Source organism: Rhinoraja longicauda, chromosome 5, assembly GCF_053455715.1.
Source record: "Rhinoraja longicauda isolate Sanriku21f chromosome 5, sRhiLon1.1, whole genome shotgun sequence".
Lineage (NCBI taxonomy): Eukaryota > Metazoa > Chordata > Chondrichthyes > Rajiformes > Arhynchobatidae > Rhinoraja > Rhinoraja longicauda.
The window spans coordinates 9,065,750-9,093,209 of record NC_135957.1 but is presented as its reverse complement, the minus strand read 5'-3'; the positions used below and the strand labels follow the sequence as shown (position 1 = coordinate 9,093,209).

The following is a 27,460-nucleotide window of genomic DNA, read 5'->3' as shown; positions in this document are numbered from 1 at the left end:
CGAATGGGGCACTTGTGCTGGGGAAAGGGAATCCTGGGTGTGGGGTACTGGAATCACATTGTGTAGGGTGTGGAACCCTGGGATCGCACTGTGTAGGGTGTGGAACCCTGGGATCGCACTGTGTAGGGTGTGGGATCACACTGTGTAGGGTGTGGGATCACACTGTGTAGGGTGTGGGATCACACTGTGTAGGGTGTGGGATCGCACTGTGTAGGGTGTGGGATCACACTGTGTAGGGTGTGGGATCACACTGTGTAGGGTGTGGCATCACATTGTGTAGTGTGTGGGGTCGTGGGATCGCACTGTGTAGGGTGTGGAGTACTGGAATCACATTGTGTAGGGTGCGGAACCCTGGGATCGCACCGTGTAGGGGCGTAGGGTCGTGGGATCGCACTGCGTGGAAGGTGGGGCTATGAGATCGCACTGTGTAGTGTGTGGGGTCCGTGGGATCGCACTGTGCAGTGGTGTGGGATCTCGGGATCGCACTGTGTAGTGGTGTGGGGTCCTGGGATCGCACTGTATAAGAGAGTGGGATCCTGGGTTCACACCGTGTAGGAGAATGGGGTCCCTGGGATCGCCCCGTGGAGCATGTGGGGTCCTGGGATCGCACTGTGCAGGGTCCTGGGATCGCACTGTGCAGGGTCCTGGGATCGCACTGTGCAGGGTCCTGGGATCGCACTGTGCAGGGTCCTGGGATCGCACTGTGCAGGGTCCTGGGATCGCACTGTGCAGGGTGTGGGGTCCTGGGATCGCACTGTGCAGGGTCCTGGGATCGCACTGTGCAGGGTGTGGGGTCCTGGGATCGCACTGTGCAGGGTCCTGGGATCGCACTGTGCAGGGTGTGGGGTCCTGGGATCGCACTGTGCAGGGTCCTGGGATCGCACTGTGCAGGGTGTGGGGTCCTGGGATCGCACTGTGCAGGGTCCTGGGATCGCACTGTGCAGGGTGTGGGGTCCTGGGATCGCCCCGTGGAGTATGTGGGGTCCTGGGATCGCACTGTCAGGGTGAGGGGTCCTGGGATCTCCCTGTGTAGGAGAGTGGGGTCCTGGAATCGCACTTTGTAGGAGAGTGGGATCCCTGGGATCGCACTGTGTAAAATGTGGGATCCTGGCATGGGATGAATCTGCCTGCTGGGATGAACTTGGGAGAATGGGAGTGTTGGGAATATTGTTCTGGTTGACACCTCCTGCGGCAACAAGGCCGGTGAAAATCGGTCTTCGGGTCACGGTGGGAATGGGGATGCGATCCAGCCCGATCACGGTTTGCGGTAGAACGGGATCCCGTACCTCGGCATGGCGAAGGGACGGCAATGGGATTGTCTGGGCACAAGATTCGGACCTCTCGGGTCACATTTGTGGGGGGCGCCCATCTTGTGCAGGGCTGGGACCCCCAGGTTGCCTGGACGGATCACACTGGCCCAGCCATGTGATCATTGGGATAATGACGAGGAATGGGAGGACCGGGACTGAGTTCATGAATGCAATGATAGGGGAGGATGTCCCTGGAAAGCTGTTAAAAAAAAGTCTCATGAGTCGAGCTTCGGAGCAATGATTTTCCCAGAGTATGTTTTGGGGCTCCTAATATCAGTAGAACATCGAGGACACTTTGGAGCAGCACAGTGGCGCAGCAGTAGAGTTGCTGCCTCACAGCGTCAGAGTCCCGGGGTTTGATCCTGACTACCGGTGCTGTCTGTACAAAGTTTGTACGTTCTCCTAGATTTTCTCCTGGATCTCCGATTTCCTCCCACACTCCAAAGACGTACAGTCAATAATCAATAGTCAATTTATTTGTCTATTGACTGTACGTCTTTGGAGTGTGGGAGGAAACACACAGATTAGTTTTGGTAAATTATCCCTAGTATGTAGGATAGTGTTAGTGTGCGGATCCGGATCGCTGGTCGGAGTGGACTCATTGGGCCGAAGGGCCTGTTTCCACACTGTGTCTCTAAACTATACTAAAGTAAACTAAAAAAAGGAAGAGGGCCTGAGATATCACAGGGAGATACCAGTAAAAAGTAACCAGGAGACAAAGGGGAACATGAAATATCTCAGGCTAACAGGAGTGAGAAACATCCTATTTATGAATAAATTAAGGGGAAGACGGTAACCAGGGAAACGGTAGGGATTATTAGTGCCCAAAATGACAATCCATGTGCAGAGTTGGAGGATGTGGGTGACTCTGAAGTGAACATTTCCTATCGCATTCAACAAGGAGAAGGACAGAGGGCGTCTCGGAGGCACAGCAGTAGAGTTGCTGCCTTACAGCGCCAGAGACCTGGGTTTGATCCAGAGTACGGGTGCTGTCTGTACAAGTTTGTACATTCTCCCTGTGGCTGTGTGGGCTTGCTCCGGGTGCTCCGGTTTCCTCCCACACTCCAAAGTCGCACAGGTTTGCAGGTGAATTGGTTTCTGTAAATGTAAATCGTCCCTATTATGTAGGATAGTTCTAGTGTACGGGGTGATTGCTGGTCGGCGAGGACATGGTGGGCCGAAGGGCCTGTTTCTGCGCTGTATCTCTGAGGTAAAGTCTAAAGTCTCTCGCTGGAGAATTTGGAAGGGGGTGGGGTGGGAACAGGTGAAATTCTAGAGCACGTTATCATCAAACAGGAAGAGGTAATGGTGTGTCTTTAGGGGTTTCATGGTGGATATATGCCCAGGTGCTGCTGAGATGTGTGGGGGGTGAGGGAGGAGACTGCCAGGGCCCTGCCATGGACCGTTTTAATCTTCACAGGTGAGGTGCAGTAAGACTGGTGATCAGCAAATGTGGAACATTTATTCAAGAAAGGCAGCAGGGATAAGCCAGGTAATTACCGGCCAGTGAGCCAAACGACTGTGGTAGGGAAATAACTGGAAATAATCCTGAGGGACAGGATTAATTTAGATATGAAAAGGCAGGGATTAATCAAAGACAGTCATCCTGGTTATGTTAGGAAGAGATCCTGTCTGAACAATTTGGCTGAATTTCCACAGAAATGATAAAATGTATTGTGGAGGGCAGCGTGGTGATGTGATTTGACAAGGTCCCACATGGGAGAGCGGTAGAAAGGTTACTGCTTCTGGGATCCATGGTAACTTTGAATATTTAATCCAAAATTGCTATGTGTTACATGGGTTAATGATTCGGACATGAATGCAGGAGGTACAATTGCTAAACTTGCAGACGAGACAAAAATGGTCGGTGACGTTAATAGTGAGGGTAGTAGTCTTGGGTTACATTGCAAAATCGATCAGCTGGTAATATAGGCAGAGCAATGACAGATGGAATTTAATCCTGATCAGTGTAAGGTGAAGCACTTTGGGAAGACAAATAAACGTAGGACATATACAATGATTGCTCGGGCCCCTGGGAGTACTGAGGATTAGAGAGACCTTGGTGTGTAAGTTCAAAGATCCCTGAAGGTGACAGCACAGGAGGATAAAATGGTGCAGGCGAAAGAGATACTTGTCTTGATTAACCAGAAGAGCTGGGGGGGGGGGGGTGGGGGTTATCGTGCAACTTTATAAACACAGATGAGCTCAGAGCTGGAGAACTGTATGTCGTTCTGGTCACCGCACTGCAGGAAAGATGTGATTGCACCAGAGCAAGTGTGCAGCGAAGATTCACCAGGGATGGGATGGAGCGCTTCAAATATGAGGAGAGTCCGGAGAGGTTGGGATTGTTTTCCTTGGAGCAGTGACGCAGGCTAGGAGAGAACCTTTCCATGAGATGCTGCAGCTAGAAGAGGGAGATTTCGGGGAGAGGAGTAGCGAGGGGATCAGAGGGTGGTTGGAAGGTGCACGCACTGCCTGAGGGAGTGGATGACACAGAGACTCCGTCACAATTGACGAAGGGCTTAGACGATCTCTTGAATTGCCAGGGCAGAGAAGGACGCGGCTCGAGTGCTGGGAAATCATTGTCGAGGTGGTTGATAGTCTGCGAGGACACGGCGGGCTGAAGGGCCTGTATCTGTACTGTGTGACACACACTCTGTGGGAGTATGGGATCCTGCGACTGCACTGCTTAGTGTGTAGGAGCCCGACGATCGCACTGTTGAGGGTGTGGGATCGTGGGATCGCACTGTGTAGGGTCCTGGGATCACACCGTGTAGGGTCCTGGGATCACACCGTGTAGGGTCCTGGGATCACACCGTGTAGGGTCCTGGAATCGCACTGTGTAGGGTCCTGGGATCGCACTGTGTAGGGTCCTGGGATCGCACTGTGTAGGGTCCTGGGATCACACTGTGTGGGGTCCTGGGATCGCACTGTGTAGGGTCGTGGGATCGCACTGTGTAGGGTCGTGGGATCACACTGTGTAGGGTCGTGGGATCACACTGTGTAGGGTCGTGGGATCACACTGTGTAGGGTCCTGGGATCGCACTGTGTAGGGTCATGGGATCACACTGTGTAGGGTCCTGGGATCGCACTGTGTAGGGGTGTGGGATCGCACTGTGTAGGGGTGTGGGATCGCACTGTGTAGGGGTGTGGAACCCCAGGATCACACTGTGTAGGGTGGCAGGGTCGTGGGATCAGACTGTGTAGGGGTGTGGGATCACGCTGTGTGGGGGTGTGGGATCACACTGTGTAGGGGTGTGGGGTCCTGGGATAATGGGGAATGGGCTGGGTTGATGGGGAATGGGGTGGAGTGAGGGGGGGTGGGGTGGAGTGAGGGGGGGACGGGGTAGAGTGAGGGGGTGGGGTGGAGTGAGGGGGGATCAGGGTGGAGTAAGGGGGGGTGGGGTGGAGTGAAGGGGGGACGGGGTAGAGTGAGGGGGTGGGGTGGAGTGAGGGGGGATCAGGGTGGAGTAAGGGGGGATGGGGTGGAGTGGGGGGGGATGGGGTGGAGTGGAGGGGGGGGTGGTAGTGAGGGGTGAATGGGGTGGAGTGAGGAGGGGATGGGGTAGCATGAGGAGGGGATGGGGTGTGGTAGTGAGGGGGGGATGGGGTAGCATGAGGAGGGGATGGGGTGTGGTAGTGAGGGGGGGATGGGGTAGCATGAGGAGGGGACTGGGTGGAGTGAGGGGGGGATGGGGTGGAGTGAGGGGGGGATGGGGTGGAGTGAGGGGGGGATGGGGTGTGGTAGTGAGGAGGGGATGGGGTGGCATGAGGAGGGGATGGGGTGGAGTGAGGAGGGGATGGGGTGGAGTGAGGAGGGGATGGGGTGGAGTGAGGAGGGGATGGGGTGGCATGAGGAGGGGATGGGGTGGCATGAGGAGGGGGTGGGGTGTGGTAGTGAGGAGGGGATGGGGTGTGGTAGTGAGGAGGGGATGGGGTGGAGTGAGGAGGGGATGGGGTGTGGTAGTGAGGAGGGGATGGGGTGGCATGAGGAGGGGATGGGGTGGAGTGAGGAGGGGATGGGGTGGAGTGAGGAGGGGATGGGGTGGCATGAGGAGGGGATGGGGTGGCATGAGGAGGGGATGGGGTGTGGTAGTGAGGAGGGGATGGGGTGGCATGAGGAGGGGATGGGGTAGCATGAGGAGGGGATGGGGTGTGGTAGTGAGGGGGGGATGGGGTAGCACGAGGAGAGGATGGGGTGGAGTGAGGGGGGGTGGGGTGGAGTGGAGTGAGGGGGTGGGGTGGAGTGAGGGGGATGGGGTGGAGTGAGTGGGGATGGGGTGGAGTGAGGGGGGGATGGGGTGGAGTGAGGGGGGGATGGGGTGGAGTGAGGGGGGGATGGGGTAGCACGAGGAGGGGATGGGGTGGCATGAAGAGGGGATGGGGTGGCATGAGGAGGGGATGGGGTGTGGTAGTGAGGAGGGGATGGGGTGTGGTAGTGAGGAGGGGATGGGGTGGCATGAGGAGGGGATGGGGTGGCATGAGGAGGGGATGGGGTGGCATGAGGAGGGGATGGGGTGTGGTAGTGAGGGGGGGATGGGGTAGCACGAGGAGGGGATGGGGTGGAGTGAGGGGGGGGTGGGGTGGAGTGGAGTGAGGGGGTGGGGTGGAGTGAGGGGGATGGGGTGGAGTGAGTGGGGATGGGGTGGAGTGAGGGGGGATGGGGTGGAGTGAGGGTGGATGGGGTGGAGTGAGGGGGATGGGGTGGAGTGAGGAGGGGATGGGGTGGAGTGAGGGGGGGTGGGGTAGCATGAGGAGGGGATGGGGTGTGGTGGTGAGGGGGGGATGGGGTGTGGTGGTGAGGGGGGGATGGGGTGTGGGAGTGAGGGGGGTGAGGTGGAGTGAGGGGGTTGGGGTGGAGTGAGGGGATGGGGTGGAGTGAGGGGGAATGGAGTGGAGTGAGGGGGGAACGGGGTGGAGTGAGGGGGTGGGGTGGAGTGAGGGGGGGTTGGGGTGGAGTGAGGGGGGTGGGGTGGAGTTAGGGGGGTAGGGTAGTGTGAGGGGGGGTGGGATGGAGTGGGGGGGGAAACGGGGTAGAGTGAGCGGGATGGGGTGGAGGGGATGATGGGGGTGTTGAGGGGGGCTGGGGTGGAGTGAGGGGGGTAGGGTAGAGTGACAGGGAATGGGCTGGTGTGATGGGAATGGGTCGCTGCAGTGTGAAGGGCTGGAGTGACAGAGCTGTGTATAATGAGTTCTCAAGGGTGAAGAACTGCTGTAGCAAATTGTGTAGGCGCGCAGTTCACAAACCCTGCAGCGTGTCAGAGACAATTAATTGAACTGCTTGGCAGAAAAGATCTGGTAATAAAGCCATAGAGCTAATTTAACAACGTATAGCGGGCAAAATCTAAATTTATTCGTGCAATTTCTGTGTCTTTTCACTGAACCAGACTCTGGAAAACAAGAGCAGTGTCCCAGGAGAGGAGCAGGCAGCTTTAAATTCCACCGTTAATAAATGCTCCTTTCAAAATCAACGTTAAACAATGCTGAAGCTTCCTGCTGCCCGAAATCCGAGGGGGGATAGTCTTAGCACAATCCTTGTCTAATGGCTGCTGATTCTACATGACTGGAGAAGGGCAGAGCATAAACTGTCTCCTCCTGCTGCGACCACTTACACTGCAGGCAATGACAGCACCCCTCAGCGCCAAGCTGAGCGCCCACCTGGAAGGGTGGCACCCCTCTCCCACAAAGCACTCTGCACACCCAATTACCCCTCCACCCTCATTTCTGCTCGCACACCGTGCCAAAGCACCACATCCCTCAACACCCGCCCCCCCCCCGCTCTGCCCCACTCCTTCCGTTTTCCTCCTCTTTCCCTCTCATCCCTCAGCCACTTCAGCCCATCCCTCAAATCCTCCGCTCCATCCTTTCCCCACGGCCCAACTCCTCCACACCAATCCTTCCTTTGTGACTGGATTTACCTCACATCTGGAAAAAAACATGGGACTTTGTTGGGGGTAGATAGATTCTTGATTAGTGTGGGTGTCAGGGGTTATGGGGAGAGGGAGGGATAGTTCAGCCATGATCGAATGGCGGTGTAGACTTGATGGGCCAAATGGCCTCATTCTGCTCCCATCACTTCTGAATTAACTTGTGTATAGTCAGCATGGCTCCGTGTGGGGGAAAACCTGTCTCACAAACTTGAATGCGTTTTGTGATGAACTGATGAAGATGACTTATGAGGACAGTGGATACTGCATTAGAGTTAGGGTTTCGTAAGCCGTTTGACAAGGCCTCTCATGGTCGGCTGGTTCAAATGATTAAGTCACATGGAGTCCATAATGAGTTGTTGAGTTGAATACAAAATTGGATTGCCCATAGAAACCAGAGGGGAATAATAGAGTCTGAAGAAGGATCTCGACCCGAAACATCTCCTCGTCCTTTTCTCCAGAGATGCTGTGTTATTCCAGCATTTTGTGTCCATCTGTAGTGATAGAGACGTTTTTCACTGACCGGAGATTAGTGACCATTGATGTTCTGCAAGGATCAATGCTGGGACCTCTGTTGTTTGGGATATAGGTTAATAATCTGGACGAGTTTATCGGTGGCCTGATTGGTATGTTTGCAAACGGCACAAAATTGGGCAGAGTTGTGATTCGTGAGGAAGATTATCAAAGGATGTAGACTGGTTGGCAATTTATGTGGAGTAATGGAGGATGGAATTTAATCTGGACAAGTGTGAGGTGATACAAGAACTATACAAAACTTGCATGAACGTCAGGGGCTTTGTAGCACTGAGGGATCTTGGGGTCCAAGTCCATCCATAACTCCCTGAAAGTGACAACACAAATGGACCTTATGTCTCTTTTCCACCTTTCTCTCCTATACTATAATCAGACTGAAGAAGGGTCTCAACATGAAATGTCACCTTTCCATTCCCTTCACAGAGGCTGCCTGACCTGCATATGTTACTCCAATTCTTTTCTGTTTTGCTCAAGATTCCAGCATCCGCAGTTTTTTGACATTAACACAAATAGATAGGGTGATAAAGAAGGCGAATGGCATTCGTTGGTCAGGATGTTGAGTACAAGTGTGTAAGAAGAAACTGCCTCTTTAAACCAAAGCTGGTTTAAACCGAGCATCGACACAAAAAGCTGGAGTAACTCAGCGGGACATGCAGCATCTCTGGAGAGCAGGAATGGGTGACGTTTCGGGTTGAGACCCTTCTTCAGACGTACAAATGTCGGGATGTCATGTTGCAGCTCTATGGAACTTAGGTTGGGCCACCAATGGAGAATCATGTGCAGTTCTGGATGCCTTATTACAGGGTGGAGATGGAGGGGTGTAGGAGAGATTCACAGGACACTGCCGGGATTAGATGGTATTAGCTACAAAGAGAGGTCGGACAAACTTGGATTGTTTTCCTTGGAACGTCCGATATTGAGGGGAGATCTCCACATATAATTATGAGAGGCATAGATAAGTTTGATGGAGTCTTTTCCCAACTTCCCTCCTCCGTCGTCAGTCCCTCTCCCAACCACTAAACAGACCTCTGTCACAACACGGGTCAATTTACATGGATAGGAAAGGTTTTAAGGGAGGTGGGCCAAACGCAGGTAAATATGTTCAGCTCGGCGATAAAACCTTTTGGCATGGACAGGTTGGGCTGTGACCCTATGACTCCGTGACCTGTCACTGAAATCACAACTGCCATTAATTGGACCGACGTCGAGTGAAATGATTCCCGCCACTTCTCTGCTCAACAACATGCCATTCCCCTCATCGTCCACCTCACTCACCCTCTCTGTCGCCAGCTCAGCCCTCTATCCCTCCCTGGCGACTCGCCAATGACCTGGGTGACCCTCCCGATCCCCCTTTTTGACTCTCCCCTCTCTAGATATCTCTCGCTGCTTGCGGCCCTCCCCGTTGTGAAAATAATTAAACGGAGGAAAGCCATTTGGCTGCATCTGGCGCAGGTAAATTAAAACTGAAAGGTGACAGGCACGTTTAGCAGAACAATCAACTGACTTTCACAAAGAGATAGTCCCATGAGGGGCAAAGGCAGAACAAACAAATTCACAACTCCTGGGATGATGGAAGAGATAGAGAGGAAGATATGGCAAAAGAAAGAGGCTTATGACAAGTCTGGTAAGTGCCGTAGAAACATAGAAAATAGGAGCAGGAGGAGGCCATTTAGCCCTTCGAGCCAGCACCACCACTCACTGTGATCATGGCTGATTGTCCACAATCAGTAACCTGTGCCTGCCTTCTCCCCATATCCGTTAATTCCTCTAGCCCCTAGAGCTCTATCTAACTCTCTTTTAAATTCATCCAGTGAAATGTCCTCCACTGCCCTCTGTGGCAGAGAATTCCACAAATTCACAACTCTCCAGGTGAAAAAGTTTCTTCTCACCTCAGTTTTAAATGGCCTCCCCATTATTCTTAGACCGTGGGCCCCTGGTTCTGGACTCCCCCAACATTAGGAACATTTTTCCTGCATCTAGCTTGTCCAGTCCTTTTATAATTTTATACGTCTCTATAAGATCCCCTCTCATCCTTCTAAACTCCAGTGAATACAAGCCCAGTCTTTCCAACCTTTCCTCATTTGACAGTCCCTCCATCCCAGGGATTAACCTCGTGAACCTACGTTGCACTGCCTCATAGCAAGAATGTCCTTTCTCAAATTAGGAGACCAAAACTACACTCAATACTCCAGATGTGGTCTCACCAGGGCTCTATACAACTGCAGAAGGACCTCTTTGCTCCAATACTCAAATCCTCTCGTTATGAAGGCCAACATTCCATTAGCTTTCTTCACTGCCTGCTGAACCTGCACGCTTTCTTTCAGTGACTGGTGTACAAGGACACCAAGGTCTCGTTGCACTTCCCCTTTACCGAATCTGACACCATTGAGATAATAATCTGCCTCCTTGTTTTTGCCGCCAAAGTGGGTAACCTCACATTTATCTACATTATACTGCATCCGCCATGCATCTGCCCACTCACTCAACCTGTCCAAGTCACCCTGCAACCTCCTAACATCCTCTTCGCAGTTCACACTGCCACCCAGCTTTGTGTCATCTGCAAACTTGCTAGTGTTACTTCTAATTTCATCATCCTAATCATTAATATATATTGTAAATAGTTGTGGCCCCAACACCGAGCCTTGCAGCACTCCACTCGCCACTGCCTGCCATTCTGAAAAGGACCCGTTTATTCCGACTCTTTGCTTCCTGTCTGCCAACCAATTCTCTATCCATGTCAACACCCTACCCCCAATACCATGTGTTCTAATTTTGCTCACCAACCTCCTATGTGGGACTTTATCAAAAGCTTTCTGAAAGTCTAGATACACTACATCCACTGGCTCTCCTTCATCCATTTTACTTGTCACATCCTCAAAAAATTCCAGAAGATTAGTCAAGCAGGATTTCCCCTTCATAAATCCATGCTGACTTGGACCAATCCTTTTACCGCTATCCAAATGCGCCATTATTACCTCTTTAATAATTGACTCCAGCATCTTCCCCACCACCGCTGTCAGGCTAACTGGTCTATAATTCCCCGTTTTCTCTCTCGCTCCTTTCTTGAAAAGTGGGATAACATTAGCTACCCTCCAATCCACAGGAACTGATCCTGAATCTATTGAACATTGGAAAATGATCACAAATGCGTCCACGATTTCAAGAGCCACCTCCTTAAATACTCTGGGATGCAGACTATCAGGCCCTGGGGGTTTATCAGCTTTCAGTCCCATCAGTCTACCCAATACTATTTTTCGCCTAATGCAAATTTCTTTCAGTTCCTCTGTCTCACTAGATCCTCTGTCTTCTAGTACATCTGGGAGATTGTTTGTGTCTTCCTTAGTGAAGACAGATCCGAAGTACCTGTTCAATTCTTCTGCCGTTTCCTTGTTACCCATAATAATTTCACCCGTTTCTGCCTTCAAGGGACCCACATTTGTCTTTACTAATCTTTTTCTCTTAACATACCTAAAGAAGTTTTTACTGTCCTTCTTTATATTCTTAGCCAGCTTCGCTTCGTTCCTCATCTTTTCAACCCGTATTTCCCTTTTTGCTACCTTCTGTTGTCCTTTGAAAGTTTCCCAATCCTCTGGCTTCCCGCTACTCTTTGCTATGTTATACTTCTTTCCTTTTAGTTTTATACCATCTCACATCTGCCGAAGTGAGAACAAGGCTGATTGCAAGAGAGGCCAAGAGAATGCATGAGAGAAGATGAACTCGTGACACAAGGGAATACAAAGGTGTTCCTTTGGCATATAAATAGTAAACAGTAGAATATATAGATGGGGCCCATTAAGGACGGAAGTGGGTGCCTACAGATGGATGCTGAGGAAAGTGTTAAGGTAGGAAATAAGTACCTTCCATCTGCCTTCACCAGAACAGAGGGAAGAACTAGTTGACAATGCATGCATTAAACATCGACAGCATGGAGCTTAGTTTAGTTTAGAGATACAGCGCGGAAACAGGCTCTTCGGCCCACCGGGTCCGCGCCGACCAGCAATCCTCGCGTATTAACACTATCCTACATACACTAGGGACAATTTTTACATTTACCAAGCCAATTAACTTGCAAACCTGTACGTCTTTGGAGTGTGGGAGGAAACCGACGATCTCAGAGAAAACCCACGCAGGTCACTGGGAGAACATAGAAACTCCGTACAGACAGCACCCGTAGTCGGGATCGAACCCAGGTCTCCGGCGCTGCATTCGTTGTAAGGCAGCAACTCTACCACTGCGCCACCGTGCCACCGTGCCACCCGAGCTATTGGAAAATCAGGCTGAACTCGGAGTAGATAAGTCACCAGGACTAATGGGATCTCTGTGAGAACTCAGACGAAGTACCGGAGGAGGTGATGAGAAGCATCCAGTTTAGTTTAGTTTATTGTCACGTGTGCCGAGGTACAGTGGAAAGCTTCTGCTGCGTGCTAACCAGTTAGCGGAAAGACCACACACGATTACAATCCAGCCATTCACAGTGTGTAGATGCATGATAAGGGAATAACGTTTGGTGTGAGGTAAAGCCAGTAAGGTCCGATCAAAGATAGCCTGAGGATCACTAATGAGGTCCAAGGATTTAGAGGGAAGTACAGAGGACATGATGGAATGTATCTGAGGACTCTAGTGAAGGAGGAGGAGGTGGGATGCACCTGAGGATATGGAGGGAGATACAGGAGGATTGGATGGGATAGAGCAAGGACACAGAGGAAGATGAGGAGATTGGAAACGGCCGATGCAAGGTGTGGGAAACAGGCGATGGGAGAGGGCTAGAGTGACAAATGTTACTGCTTTGTTCTATCAGCCCAGTATCTACAAGGCAGTCTGTTCAACCTCAGAGGTGGAACCTTTGCAGATGAATGATCCAGGGCAGCTAATCGTCACCTGGAGGAAAGTGGATTATTAAGGCCAGCCAGCATGGGTTTGTTAAGGGAAGACCTTGTGTAAGCAGTCTGATATAATTTTTGATGAGGTGATAGTGTTGATGAGGGCAATGCAGTGGATGTAGCCAGGTAACATTCACTTGAGGTGCTGCAGAAATGGCTCCCAGTGGTTGACAGAGTCCCAGAGATTTATAGCACACGCAGTGTAACGGAGAGATTGAAATGTGGATGCGAAACGGATGTGCAGACAACAGAGGCTGGGGCTGAATGATTGTTTCTCTCAGTTGGGGATGGTGGCGTTCCCAATCGACTGAAGTTAGGCCTGTTGCTTTTTTTGGGGATCCAGTTTTATGACCTAAACCTTGGAAATTTGGAAATTTGCCGGTAATGTCGAGGATAAACTGCGGCAGGCTGCAGATAAATGGACAGACGCATGGCGGGCGGTGTTTAATTGTGAGGTAACGCATTCTGAGAACAGGCAACATTGAATAGTGTTCCAAACGAGGTGCCGAAGGAGAGGAGGACATGGTCCTATGTGCACATACCATGCATGCGAGGGTGATTCAGCAGGCTGAGAAAGCAATCAAGAAAGCAAACACAATTCTGGGCTTTATCAACAGTGGCACGGAGTATAAAAGCAGGGATGTCATGCTGAACCAATGTGAGCCACATCCAGACCTGGGCTGATAGGTGGTAAGTAACATTCACATCACACAATTGCCAGACAATGATGTACCCAACACGGGAAAATCACCTCCCGCCCCCTGACCATCACTGACCCTCCAATCTCAATATCCTCGGGGTTACCATTGACCAGAAACTGATATAAACAATGTGGCCTAAATGCAGGTCAGAGGATGGGAACCCTGCATCGAGTAACTCACCAAAGCTTGCCCACCATCTACAAGGCTCAAGTCAGGAATGAGATGGAATACTCTCCACTTGCCCCCACAAGACCTCCTTTTCTTCCTTCTTTCTTCGCTGTGTTCCATCTCGAGGTACACCCCTTTCTCCCACAATCCCACCCCCTTTCCCTTCCCCCCATCCCCTTCCTCTGCCTTCACAATGGACTCCTTTTCTCTCCACATCACCGTTTTGTCTTCTTTTCATCTCTGGCCTTAAGTCACCCCTTTTAATAACGCCCCCCCCCACTCCCTCCCTTACCTGCATCCACTTGCCAGGTCTTCTCCCAACCCCATCTCTCTTCCAACTTTCTCTCATTTCATTCCCCCCCCCCCTCCCCAACTCTTATTAGTCTGAAGAAGGGTCCGAAACATCACCTATCCACGTCTTCCAGAGATGCTGCCTGACCCGCTGAGTTACTCCTGCACTGTCTTTTTAGCCTGGATGAGCGGTTTCAACCACACTCAAGAAGATCAACACAACAGAGGACATAGCAGTCGACTTGATAGTTACCCCATCCACAACCATTCAATCACTCCTCCACCGACGGATAATAACAGCAGCACTTTGTACCATCTATAGGATGCAATGCAGCAACTCACCGAGACTTCTCAGATAGCAACTTCCAAACCCAGCTACAAGGACAAGGGCAGCAAAACCATGGCAACAACATCACTTGGAAGGCATTCAAGAGAGAGCTAGATAGAGCTCTTAAGGATAGCGGAGTCAGGGGGTATGGGGAGAAGGCAGGAACGGGTTACTGATTGAGAATGATCAGCCATGATCACATTGAATGGCGGTGCTAGCTCGAAGGGCCGAATGGCCTCCTCCTGCACCTTTTGTCTATTGTCTATTGACAAGGGCAGCAAAAGCATGGTAATAACATCACTTGGAAGATGCCCCCCAAGCCACACACCATGCTGTTTTGGAAATATATCACCGTTCCTTCACCGACGTAGGGTCAAAGTCCTGGAACTCCCTCCCCAAGAGCAATGTCAGCACTCACACCTCCAGGGCTACAACGGTTCAAGACCAGCCTTCTCAAGAGCAACTAGGGACAGGCGATTAAATGCTGGCTCAGCTTGCAAAGCCCGAATCCAATTAATAAAAAAATGCTGTCCTCAGCCGGCACAGTGTGTTCGACTCTGTTTCCCTCGTAGTATGTGGAGGCATTAGTGAGGGCCCAGAGGAATTCACTAGAATGGCTCCAGGGTCGAGCGACTACAGCGACAAGATGGATTGGAGAGGATAAGATTCAGACATAGAGTTGTGCAGTTGCACAGCCCACAAACAGGCCTTATGACCCACCATCTTAATGCTGTTCATGCTGTACTTTATGTTGTTCATGTCTGTATTACGCCCATTTACCAACACTTGGTAACCATCGTCGCCCTCTGCCTCCACCACCTCCTCAGCAATGCAATTCAGAATCCAACCACCTGCTGGGTTACAAGAAATTGTACTCATACCCACGGAAATCTCTGATCCAAAGGTTTCCTATTATTTAATCTGCCAATTCTCCTCACGATTGTTCCTCTCACAATCAGGCCAAGTGCCAGTAAATGTAGAGATCGGTGGGGCGGTCAGATGGATGTGTGCCTAAAGACTTGGTGCAGGGTGTAGGAATACAGGTTTATGGATCATTGGGATAGTAGATCCCAATGTACGGTTGCAGTTGTACAGGGCCCTAGTGAGACCGCACCTGGAGTACTGTGTGCAGTTTTGGTCTCCAAATTTGAGGAAGGATATTCTTGTTATTGAGGGCGTGCAGCGTAGGTTTACGAGGTTAATTCCCGGAATGGCGGGACTGTCATATGTTGAAAGACTGGAGCGACTAGGCTTGTATACACTGGAATTTAGAAGGATGAGAGGAGATCTTATCGAAACGTATAAGATTATTAAGGGGTTGGACACGTTAGAGGCAGGAAATATGTTTCCAATGTTGGGGGAGTCCAGAACAAGGGGCCACAGTTTAAGAATAAGGGGTAGACCATTTAGAACTGAGATGAGGAAAAACATTTTCAGTCAGAGAGTTGTGAATCTGTGGAATTCTCTGCCTCAGAAGGCAGTGAAGGCCAATTTTCTGAATGCATTCAAGAGAGAGCTAGATAGAGCTCTTAAGGATAGCGGAGTCAGGGGGTATGGGGAGAAGGCAGGAACGGGGTACTGATTGAGAATGACCAGCCATGATCACATTGAATGGCGGTGCTGGCTCGAAGGGCCGAATGGCCTACTCCTGCACCTATCGTCTATTGTCTATAGAGGGGGTGATTTGTACAAGGAGGAGAGGGTGTACCTGAGCTGGAGGGGATCAACATTCGACAGGGAAGTTTTCTAATGGAACTCTAGAGGGTTTAAGGATTGCAGCAGATGGAGAGCCACATGGCAGAGGCAGGCCTTGTGGCCCACCAGCTCCATGCCGACCATTCAGTCGCGTCTATACTAATCCCATTTAGCAGCACTGGGTCCATAGCTGCCTCTGCTTCGATGAGTTCATCTAGATACGTCTTTAATGCAGTGAGAGTCTCTGCCTCCATCAACCCCTCCAGAAACATCTAGTATTCCTTTCCCTCCACAGATGAAGCTTGACCCGCCAAGTTCTTCCTGCAGTTTGTTTTGGTCCAGATTCCATCATCTGCAGTCTCTCCTGTCAGTGTCCTCTGTGTCTCCTCTGCACCCTCCACCACACAATCACATCCCACCCACTGCTCACACAATACTCCCAAGTGCGATCTAACCAGTGTTTGTACGGTTGCAACATAATGTCCCAGCTCTTATATTTTACTAGATCAAGTGGACCCGTTGGGCCCAAGCCTCTCCTGCATTGGTGCAGCACCCTCTCTCCACCCCCCCCACCCCTTCCCCTCCTACCCCCTCCCTCCTCCCCCTCCCCCTTACTCCATCCCCTCAACCCCCTTACCCTCTCTCCTCCCCCCCTCCCTCCCTCCACCCCTCCCTCCTCCCTAGGAGATAGATTTAAACTTTAAAATGTGAATAACCTTAAAAATATAACACCGATTTCAATGAAACTTGTACCATTAGCACCAAAGGGACGACGGTGAGTAAGGTGGGCCTAAGATTGTCGCGCTATCATGTACTGTTTTGGCTGTAGTTCAGGAACAAACAAACAAACAAACGAGAGTTTTAGTATATAGATGCCTGTGAAGGTAAGCACGCCATGTGCTTCCTTTGCCACCTTATTGACCCGCAATGCCACTTGGCTTTGAGTAAGATATTTAACGTTTATAGATAAAAGAGAAAACATCAGAAGGACAATACAAGGGGAAAGTAGGCGGTGAAATGACATTGGCAAGTAGGAATAAAGATAATCCCAAACCATTTTATAAGAAGCAAGAGGGGAAAGAGTAGGTTCCCTCAGTGACCACCATGGAAATCTGTGTATGGAGCCAGGAGATGTGAGTGAAATCCTCAATGAACATTTCCCATTGGTATTCACCAGGGAGAAGGATGTGGAGAGTTAGAGACACAGCTTACACACTCTGTTCAAGACCCTGTCAGGTTAGCAGCTGACCTCCTGCAGCAGAGGCTACAGTGCTGACAAACGGAGCAGCCTGACGGTTGCAGCAAGGATGTTGTTAAGCTGGAAAGATGCAGAGAGGATTTACAAGGACATTGCCAGGACTCGAGGGCCAGAGCTACAGGGAGAGGTTGGGCAGGCTAGGACTTTATTCCTTGGAACGCAGGAGGCTGTGGGGTGATCTTACAGAGGTGCACAAAATCATGAGGGGAATAGATAGGGTGAATGCACAGTGTCCTTTGCCCAGGCTAGGGGAATCAACAATAAGACACAGGTTTAGAGGGGAAAGATTAAATAGGAACCTGAGAGACAACCTTTTCGCACAGAGGGTGGTGGGTATATGGAACGAGCTGCCAGAAGAGGTAGTTGAAACAATAACATTTAAAAGACATTTGGATAGGTACATGGATAGGAAAGATTCAGAGGGATATGTACCAAAGGCAGACAAAAGAGACTAGCATAGATGGGGCATCTTGGCTGGCGCGGACGAGTTGGGCCGAAAGGCCTGTTTCCATGCTCTGTGATTCTCTTACTCCATACGGCAGCCTCACCCCGCTCGCACCGTTCCCTCTGAGCTCCTCTGACAGGCCCCGAGGCCAGAGCTGAGCCCAGCTACCCCTGGGGAGGGAGACACGCTGAGGGAGGCAGGGTACACAGATGCAGTCAACCGGTGTGTGGCCGCTACACCAGCACTCCCCCGCACATGTACTTACCGGCAGACGTGAGGGGTGAAGAACAGGTTCTGCCAGGAACGACACAGGTACTTGGAATGATCGATGATACGAATCCAATCCAGCTCATCCATGGACACTTCGATGTAGTATGAGTAAGACCTGGGGCAGAGAGACGATCAGCAATCATAGTATCTTGTCGAGCAATGAACAAAGTGAAGCATCAGTATTTTAGAGGGGGGGGGGAGGGGAATTTGTTAAGCTAATACAATCCTGATTTGGGGGCTTGAGCTCGCTGTAATAGGTCACAGTCTCAGCATAGTAACCAGATGTGACTGGAGAGTAGGGGAATCGAGAACCAGAGGACACACAGTAGGTTTAAGATGAAAGGAGAAAGATTTAAAATGGAATCTGAAGGGTAACGTTTTCACGCAAAGGATGGTAGGTGTATGGAACGAGCTGCCGGAGGAGGTAGATGAGGCTGGGACTATTGCAGGGACTATTGCAATATGACTAATGAAACAATTAGACAGGTACAAGGATAGGGCAGGTTCGGAGGGATATAAGCCAAATGCAGGCAGGTGGGACTAGTGTAGATGGGACATGTTGGCCGGTGTGGGCAAGTTGGGCTTGTTTCCACACTGTACCACTCTCTGACCCTTCCTGATAATCATGCTGTGGATTCAAGGCTGTGACAGAAGCTACAAACCCCATCAGGTAAAGTGATGCGCAGACACACTCCCGGCTCACTCTGCTCAGTAACGCTGTAACCTGGCAGCAGTGGTGAGCAGTCCATTCCCAGTGCCGGCTTCACCCTCACACATCGCTCACGTACCTCACCCGTCACCGCCCTTCCCTCAACATTCCCGGACAGCACGGCCTTCCTCCGTCCACCTGCAACCGAACGCCCTCCTCTCTACCATCCCGACCTAAACCGCTCCAGCGGCACACTGACACATGACCCAGGGCGGGCGAGGGGAGGGAGAGGGTTTGATCACAATGGATCCTCTGCGCTGCTCACATCAGCCTTCCAGCACATTCTGCAGCTGCATCAGTGCCCCCAGGGTTTGTGCGCCTTTGCCTTTTCTTTCTCTCCGATCTCCTCACCGGCTGAACCCCTTCCTATCGCTGGGTGACTTTTCTCTCTTCTGGTTCTACCCTCAGGTTGCTGTTCCCATGCTGAAATGAATCCCCCCCCCCAGAGGTCCAGACAAACTCTCTCTCCCTCCCCTCCCCTCCCCTCCGCTCAGCCCAGGCGTGGAGGTGCTCCCACTCCTCAGTGTAACAGCACCCAAGCGGGCCCTTCGTTGACCATCGTGGGTCCCTGCCTACACTGAACGCAATCACCAGCATTTGCTCTACATCCTTCTGTACGGCACCTCGGTGAATCGAGTGAACATTTAGACCCCTCACAAACGTGAGCCTCTGCCTCCACCACCCCCTCGTGCAGCAGCGAGATCCAGAATGTAAATACGTCTGGGGCAAAGTGTCCTCTTCAGAATCCCTCTAACCTCCCCCCCCCCTCATTACCCTAAATCCATGCCTCCTGGCTTTAGATTCCTCTACGATGGGGGGAAGTATCCCACTGTCCCATCCTATCCACGCCCTGAACGTTGGGTTCTCCTCGATCAGATTGCCCCTTCAATCCGAGGATGTGAAACCCAGCACATCCAGCCTCATTGAAAAGCTGCATCCCAGGTAATGCCCTCTGCTGTAAATGAGAGATCAGCGTGCAGATTGAAAGCACAGGACTGCAGGGTGAGATAGCATGGTAGAGAACGGAAGGAAGCTGATGGGCTTCTGTTGTCTGTCCCTCTCCTCCACAAATGTTGTCTGACCCCCTAAGTTCCTCCCAGAGTTTGTTATTTAGCTTCCTTCTGTGTTGTTACAAATAAGCTAATGTAAATCTGAAAAAAACAAGTATTATTTTGACATGCTTATTAACGTTTTAGCCTGATTGAGCCACCTCTCGCGTTGTGTATGGTTGTTATGACGGAGAGCACAGTGCAAATGGAGGGAGGAGAGTGATCACTGGGGACTTTATTCTGCACATAGGCTGGCGAAACCAAATTAGTATCAACGGTGGAGAGCTTGAATTCCTGGAATGGACGTGAGTTGGATTTCTAAATCAGTATTTTGAGGAGCTGCTTATTCCAGGCAGAGTCCTATGCAGTGGAAAAGGGTTAATTTGTAATCTTGTAATGGGGCCCTTGAGAGACAGCGACCTCAGTCACATAGAATGATATAATATTCAACCTGAAGCCAGCGTTTTCAATCGACACGAGGGGAATGGTGAAGGGTATGAGGGGGCATGTTGGCAGAGAAACCGCAATAAAGGGCATGACAGTGGAACTAGCTGTAACTCACGGTTTGCGACAATCTATATTCCTTGACGGCAACAAGTGGTATAGTGCGATAACTTACAAAATTCTTAAGGGGTTGGACAGGCTAGATGCAGGAAGATTGTTCCCGATGTTGAGGAAGTCCTGAACAAGGGGTCACAGTTTAAGGATAAGGGGGGAAGTCTTTTAGGACCGAGATGAGAAAGTTTTTTTTCACACAGAGAGTGGTGAATCTGTGGAATTCTCTGCCACAGAGGGTAGTTGAGGCCAGTTCATTGGCTATATTTAAGAGGGAGTTAGATGTGGCCCTTGTGGCTAAAGGGATCAGGGGGTATGGAGAGAAGGCAGGTACGGAACACTGAGTTGGATGATCAGCCATGATCATATTGAATGGCGGTGCAGGCTCGAAGGGCCGAATGGCCTACTCCTGCACCTATTTTCTATGTTTCTATGTTTCTAAACCCATCCTACCCAATCTTTCCTCTTAAGCTCAGTTTAGTTTATTGTCACATGTACCGAGGTACAGTGAAAGGCTGCTGTTGTGTGCTAACCGGGTTATGACAATAGACAATAGACAACAACCTACCATTCCAGGGTTATGCCAACAACCTACCATTCCAGGCAACATTCTGGTGGATCTCTACTGCACACTCTCTATTGCCACCACATCCTTCCTGTAGTGTGGCGACCAGAGCTGTGCGCAGTACTCCAGGCGTGATCTAACGCACCGCAACATGATGTCTCAACCCTCAACGCCCCAGCCTGTGGAGGCAAAGCGTACTAAACGCTTTCTTCATTTCCCAATCCACCTATGTCACTACTTTCAGGAAGGTATGGACTTTAGTTTGGTTTAGTTTTGAGAAAAAGGCCCTTCGGCCGACCAAGTCCTTGCCGATCAGCGATCCCCGTGCACTAGCACTGTCCTATACACACGAGAGACAATTTACAAGTTTTACCAAAGCCAAATTAACCTGCAGACCTGTACTGTATGTGTTTGGAGTGTGGGAGGAAACCGAAGCACCCGGGGAAAACCCACGCAGGTCACGGGGAGAACGTACAAACTCCATACAGACAGCACCCGTAGTCAGGATCGAACCCGGGTCTCCGGCGCTGTGAGGCGGCAACTCTACCACTGCGTCGCCGTGCCGCCCCGCGAGACTTGCACCATGAGACCTCTCTGTACATCAATGGTCTTAAGGTTCTTGCCATTTAATCTATATCTCTTACCAGAATCTACTCTCCCAAAGTTCATGACCTTGATATTGCCTGAATTAAATTCCATCTGCCCAACTTTCCAGCTGATCTACGAGCTGCTGTGCTCATAGAACAACACAGCACAAGAACAGGCCCTTCGGCCCACAATGTCCGTGACAAGCATGATGCCAAGACAAATCCTTATTTGCCTGCTTGTTAAAAAATCTCTTAAATGCCTCCATCATAACTGCCTCCACCACAACCCCAGCAACGCGATCCAGGCACTCACTACCATCTGTGTAAAAAACTTGCCACGCACATCTCCTTTAAACTTTGCCCCTCTGACCTTAAATAACTGTAGTATTTAATACTCCCATTCTGGGAAATAGGTCATGACTGTCTATCCTATCTATGTCTCTCATAATTTTATATACTTCTATCAGGTCCCCCCACAAACTCCAGCATTCCTGAGAAAATAACCCAAGTCTGTCCAACCTCTTCCTGTAGGCAATACCTTCTAATCCAGGCATCATCTTGGTAAATCTCCTTTGTATCCAAAGTCTCCCAAATTCTTCCTGTAATGGGGTGACCAGAACTGCATTATCTCCCGGTTGCTCAGCACTTCAATTCCCCCTCCCATTCCCAATCTGACATTTCTGTCCTGGGCCTCCTCCATTGCCATAGTGAGGCCCAGTGCAAATTGGAGGAACAGCATCTCATATTTTGCTTGGGCAGTTTACACCCTAGCGGTATGAACATTGACTTCTCTAATTTCATATAGTTCCTCTGTCCCTCTCTTTCCCCTCCCGCTTCCCAGTTCTCCCACTAGTCTTTCTGTCTCCTACTACATCCTATCTTTGCCCCCTCCCCTGACATCAGTCTGAAGAAGGGTCTTGACCTGAAACATCACCCATTCCTTCTCTCCCGAGATGCTGCCTGACCCACTGAGTTACTCCAGCATTTTGTGTCTACCTGCAATATTGCAAATGTGGGCTAACTAAAGTCCTATAAAGCTGCATCATGACTTCCTGACTCTTACGCTCAATGCCCTGATCAATTAAGGCAAGTATACTATACACCTTCTTTACCACTATTTATTTGTGTTGCACTTTCAGGGAGCTGTGGACTTGGACCCCCAGAATCCTTCTGTACATCAATGCCGTTTCTCCACCCACTTCTGTAACTGATCTATATTCCGCTATGCACTTTGCCAGCCTTCCTCACAGTCCGAGGCCCTGGCAATCCTGGTGTCAACGGCAAACTTACTAACCAACTCGGCTACGTTTAGGTCCAAGTCATTTCTATATATCTCAAACAACAGAAGTCTCAGAAGATCCCTGCGGAACTCCACTGGTCACAGACCTCCAGCCTCACCTGTAGCTGGAGAAGGCACAAAGTTCTTCATCACGGCTCCTGCAATCTTCTTTCTTGCCTCTTTCAATAACCTGGGACAGATCCCATCAGGACCTGGAGATTTATCCACCTTAATGTTTCTTCCCAACTGTTATCAGGCAACTGAACCATCCTACCACAACTAGGGAGCAGTCCTGAACCAATATCGACCTCTTTGGAGACCCTCGGACTATCGTTGATCGCACTTTACTGTCTTTATCTTGCACTAATCGTTATTCCCTTATCATGTATCTGTACACTGTGAATGATTCGATTGTAATCATGTATTGTCTTTCCACTGACTGGTTTGCACGCAGCAAAAGAATTTTACTGTACCTCAAGTAGTATAAGAAAATAACTGCAGATGCTGGTACAAATCGAAGGTATTTATTCACAAAATGCTGGAGTAACTCAGCAGGTCAGGCAGCATCTCAGGAGAGAAGGAATGGGTGACGTTTCGGGACCTCAGTATACGTGACAATAAACTAAACTAAACTTCAAGAGCCCAAACACCTATTCCTTCTTCATCTCACACTGCCCTTGCATATTAGTATTCTCCACACTGATCTCACTGTCCCCCACGCCCTCTACTTTGGACAACCATCTCTGCTATACATTTGTTCAGGTACATGGATAGGCCACATTTGCAATATTGCAGGCAGACACAAAATGCTGGAGTGACTCAGTGGGTCAGGCAGCATCTCGGGAGAGAAGGAATGGGTGACGTTTCAGGTCAAGACGCTTCTTCACCGCGGAAGACTGAGAATAGATTCACACAGCCATACAGTACGAGGAAAAGGCCCTTTAATTCAACGCATCTATGTTGATCAAGATGTCGATCCGTGCTAGTCCTATTTCCCGCGTTTGGCCCATATCTCTCTTAACCTTGCCTATCCATGTACCTGAACAAATGTCTTTTAAATATTGTGAAAATACCTGTCTTAACTACCTCCTGTGGCAGCTCATTCCATGTCCCCACCACCCTCTATGTGAAACCACACTTGAGAGTACTTTGAGCAACTCTGGCTGGTCACCTAGCTAAGGAAAGATGTCATTAAGTCAGAAAGGATGCAGAAGAAATTCACTGGAATGTTACGCTGACTTGTGGGCTTGAGTTATAGCGAGAGGTTGGAGCTATTTCCTTTGCAGCATGGGTGGCTGAGAGATGATCTTATTGAGGTATGCAAGATCATGAGGGGCAGGGATTAAGTGAACCCTCACAGTTTGTTTTCGAGGGTGGAGGGTTCTAAAACTAGAGGATATAGGCTTAAGTTGAGAGGGAAGAAGTTTAAAAGGGCAACGTTTTCACTCAGAGGGTGGTCAGTATCTGGACTAAGCTGCTAGAGGAAGCTGTAGACGAGGATACAATTATGACTTTCAAAAGACCTTCACAGATATATGGATGGGAAGGGTTTAGATGGATATGGGCCAAATGCAGGCAAATGGGGCTATCTCAATATGTCATGGTGAGCATCGTTGTTGGCTTTGATTCGTTCTTTTCATCCTTCTCTTTCATTTGTTCTTTGTACCTTTTCATACCTCTAGTTTCCCTCTCCCCCGACTCTCAGTCTGAAGAAGGGTCTCGACCCGAAACGCCAATTATTCCCTTTCTCCAGAGATGCTGCCTGGCCCGCTGAGTTACTCCAGCATTTTGTGTCTAACTCAATATGTCAACAAAGGAATGGTTCCAGTCAATGAAAGGAAGCATGCAGGTACAGCAGGCAGTGAAGAAAGCCAATGGAATGTTGGCCTTCGCAACAAGAGGAGTTGAGTATAGGAGCAAAGAGGTCCTTCTACAGTTGTACCGGGCCCTGGTGAGACCGCACCTGGAGTACTGTGTGCAGCTTTGGTCTCCAAATTTGAGGAAGGATATTCTTGCTATGGAGGGCGTGCAGCGTAGGTTCACTAGGTTAATTCCCGGAATGGCGGGACTGTCGTATGTTGAAAGGGTGGAGCGATTGGGCTTATATACACTGGAATTTAGAAGGATGAGGGGGGATCTTATTGAAACATATAAGATAATTAGGGGATTGGACACATTAGAGGCAGGAAACATGTTCCCAATGTTGGGGGAGTCCAGAACAAGGGGCCACAGTTTAAGAATAAGGGGTAGGCCATTTAGAACGGAGATGAGGAAGAACTTTTTCAGTCAGAGAGTGGTGAAGGTGTGGAATTCTCTGCCTCAGAAGGCAGTGGAGGCCAGTTCATTGGATGCTTTCAAGAGAGAGCTGGATAGAGCTCTTAAGGATAGCGGAGTGAGGGGGTATGGGGAGAAGGCAGGAACGGGGTACTGATTGAGAGTGATCAGCCATGATCGCATTGAATGGCGGTGCTGGTTCGAAGGGCTGAATGGCCTACTCCTGCACCTATTGTCTATTGTCTATTGTCTATAACAAGGTTGGTATGCACAAGGTGGGTGGAAGGGTCTGTTTCCGTGTGGTACAGCTCTGTGACTACATTTAAAAGATACTTGGACAGCTAAATAAAAACAAAGGTTTGTAGGGATATGGCTCAGGCACAGGCAAATGGGACGTGCTTGGCTAAGGAACTTGATCGGCAAGGCCAAGTTGGGTCGAAGGGCTGTATAGTTCTATGATTTTATGTACCTGTCTAGATGTCTTTTAAAAGATTGCTATTGTATCCTCCCCTCACGTAAGTGGATGTTTTGGAATTCAGCAAAGGAAGATCAAGAGATTTCAAAAGAACGGGAAAGCAGAATATAACATTAAAGTAATGAGCAAAACAAATACTGTGATAACATCTACTGGAATGCATGAAAGGAAATACTGGTGGGGGCAAATAACGCCTTGCAGACTGACTGGGGTGAGAGTGTAGAAATGGCAGCATTAAACAAATACTTGGTGCTTGGCATCAGGGAGACAAATAACCTGCCAGAAATACTGGAGAACCAAAGGGCCGGTGTAAATTATGAAGTGAAATAAATCACTATTAGTAAAGAAACGCTCAGCTAGTTAATGAGCCTGAGAGCTAGAATTCCCAGGGACCTGATGATCTACATCAGAGTTTGGTAAGAGTGCTTCTCTTGTTCAAGGAGGGCAGCAGGGAGAAGCCAGGCTTCTGAGTCTAACAGCGGCCGTGGGGAAATTATTGGAAAAACACTCTGAGGGCCTGGCTTCGTCAACACCTGGAAAGGCAGGGGTGGTCAGAGTGATGTTGTTGGCAGATCCTGTCCGACTAAATTGAACTTTTTCAAATACCAAAATATATTGATGGATGCAGAGAGCAGTTGGTGCAGTCGACATTCAGTCCGATCTCTGACAGGATCCTACATGGGTGGCCCAGGGGTACAGCCAGAGCCACTGCCTCACAGCTCTAGTCACCCGCAATCAATCCTGACTTCGGGTGCTGTCTGTGTGGAGTCTGCACCCTGTGACTATGGAGGTTTCTTTCTCTATCTCAAGAGTGTGCAGGCCAATAGTTAATGGGCTGCTGCAAATTGCCCCCAGTGAGTGGTTGAATCTGGGAGAAGGTGGGAGGAGAATGGTGGGAAATAAGGGGTTTGCTGGGAAAAAAAGAGTTAGGGTAGGATTCGTATTTAAAAAATGAATGGTTGATTGTTGGCACGGATTAAGTGGGCCATGGGCATATTTATGTGCGATCTCTCCATCACTCTGTGTGTCTAGGTCACATCGGCCCCAAATGATTTGAGCCGATGGGATCCCATGCAAAGCGGGATCCAGAGTTGGCTTGGTGATGGGAGAGCTGCTTCTGTGATTGAATCCTGCGACCAGCGCCACAGTAATTGGTGTTGGAACCAAAGTGTTTGCCACATGGGCGAACGATTTGAATACAGGCAGTATGATCGTTAAATCTGCAAATGACGAGGACATTGGGGTGGTGCTCGGATTGGTAGTGGCGCGAGGTTGCAGAACGATATTGGTTGTGATAAATTTGGCAGGTGGAATTTGATCCTGATATGTGAGCAGCTGCTGGCTGGGAAGTCCAATAAAAGCTGTGCAGATACCGTGAGTAGCAAGGCCCAGAGAAAATCAACAAAAATAAACCCATACAGGTTTAAGAATCCCAGGGGTGGCAGCTCAGAGTAAAAGTGGTGAAGTATGCTTAAGCGATCCTTGCTTTCATTAGTCGAGTATGGAGTTTATATTATAGAGCACGGAGGCTTTTCTTCCAACTCTGGGAAAGTGATCCTATCCACCCTAATACGAATCCTACCCTAACTCTTTTTACCTCGTATTACCTTCTGGCAGAATGTTGTCAAGAGTCAAGAGTGTTTAATTGGGAACGAAACAATGAAATTCTTAGTGTAGAACTAGAGTAGAACTAGAAAGTAAAACTAGAGCATTTAAGATGAGAGAAGAAAAATTTCAAGGAGGTCTGAGGGTTTCGTTTTCCTTGCAGCGAGATGCCAAAGGAGATGGTGCAGATCCAATAACAACATTGCAAAGGCATTTGCACAGGAACATAATAGATAGGAAAGAACGTAGAGAGATATACAGAACTAATGGAGGCAAATGAGATTAGTGTAGAAAGGCATGGATATGAAGCTATACAATTATCTGATTCAGCTCCGCAGGTGATCTTTGACTAGACTGTGAATGATGGGCAATTTCATGGGCTGATGTATTTTACTTAACATGGGCTGAAGGATTTTTACCATATTTTATGAACATGTTTTATGGACAATCATCCTGAATAGTATTTAGAGTTGTCAAGTCATCCAGCACAGAAGCAGCCCCTTCGGTCCACCATCAACCACTCATTTAAGCTGCACCCATTTTCCAGTCCCTGGA

General features: G+C 49.7%; 1 protein-coding gene across 3 annotated transcripts in view; it reads right to left on the bottom strand.

The window, feature by feature from the left end:
- Positions 1-27,460, bottom strand: part of btbd9 (BTB (POZ) domain containing 9) — a 92,264-nt gene that overhangs the window by 38,505 nt on the left and 26,299 nt on the right. For all 3 annotated transcript variants that reach the window (XM_078399986.1, XM_078399988.1, XM_078399987.1), the window contains exon 6: positions 17,803-17,922. In XM_078399986.1, coding sequence (XP_078256112.1) covers positions 17,803-17,922 — 120 coding nt within the window. The remainder of the gene's footprint in view (positions 1-17,802; positions 17,923-27,460) is intronic.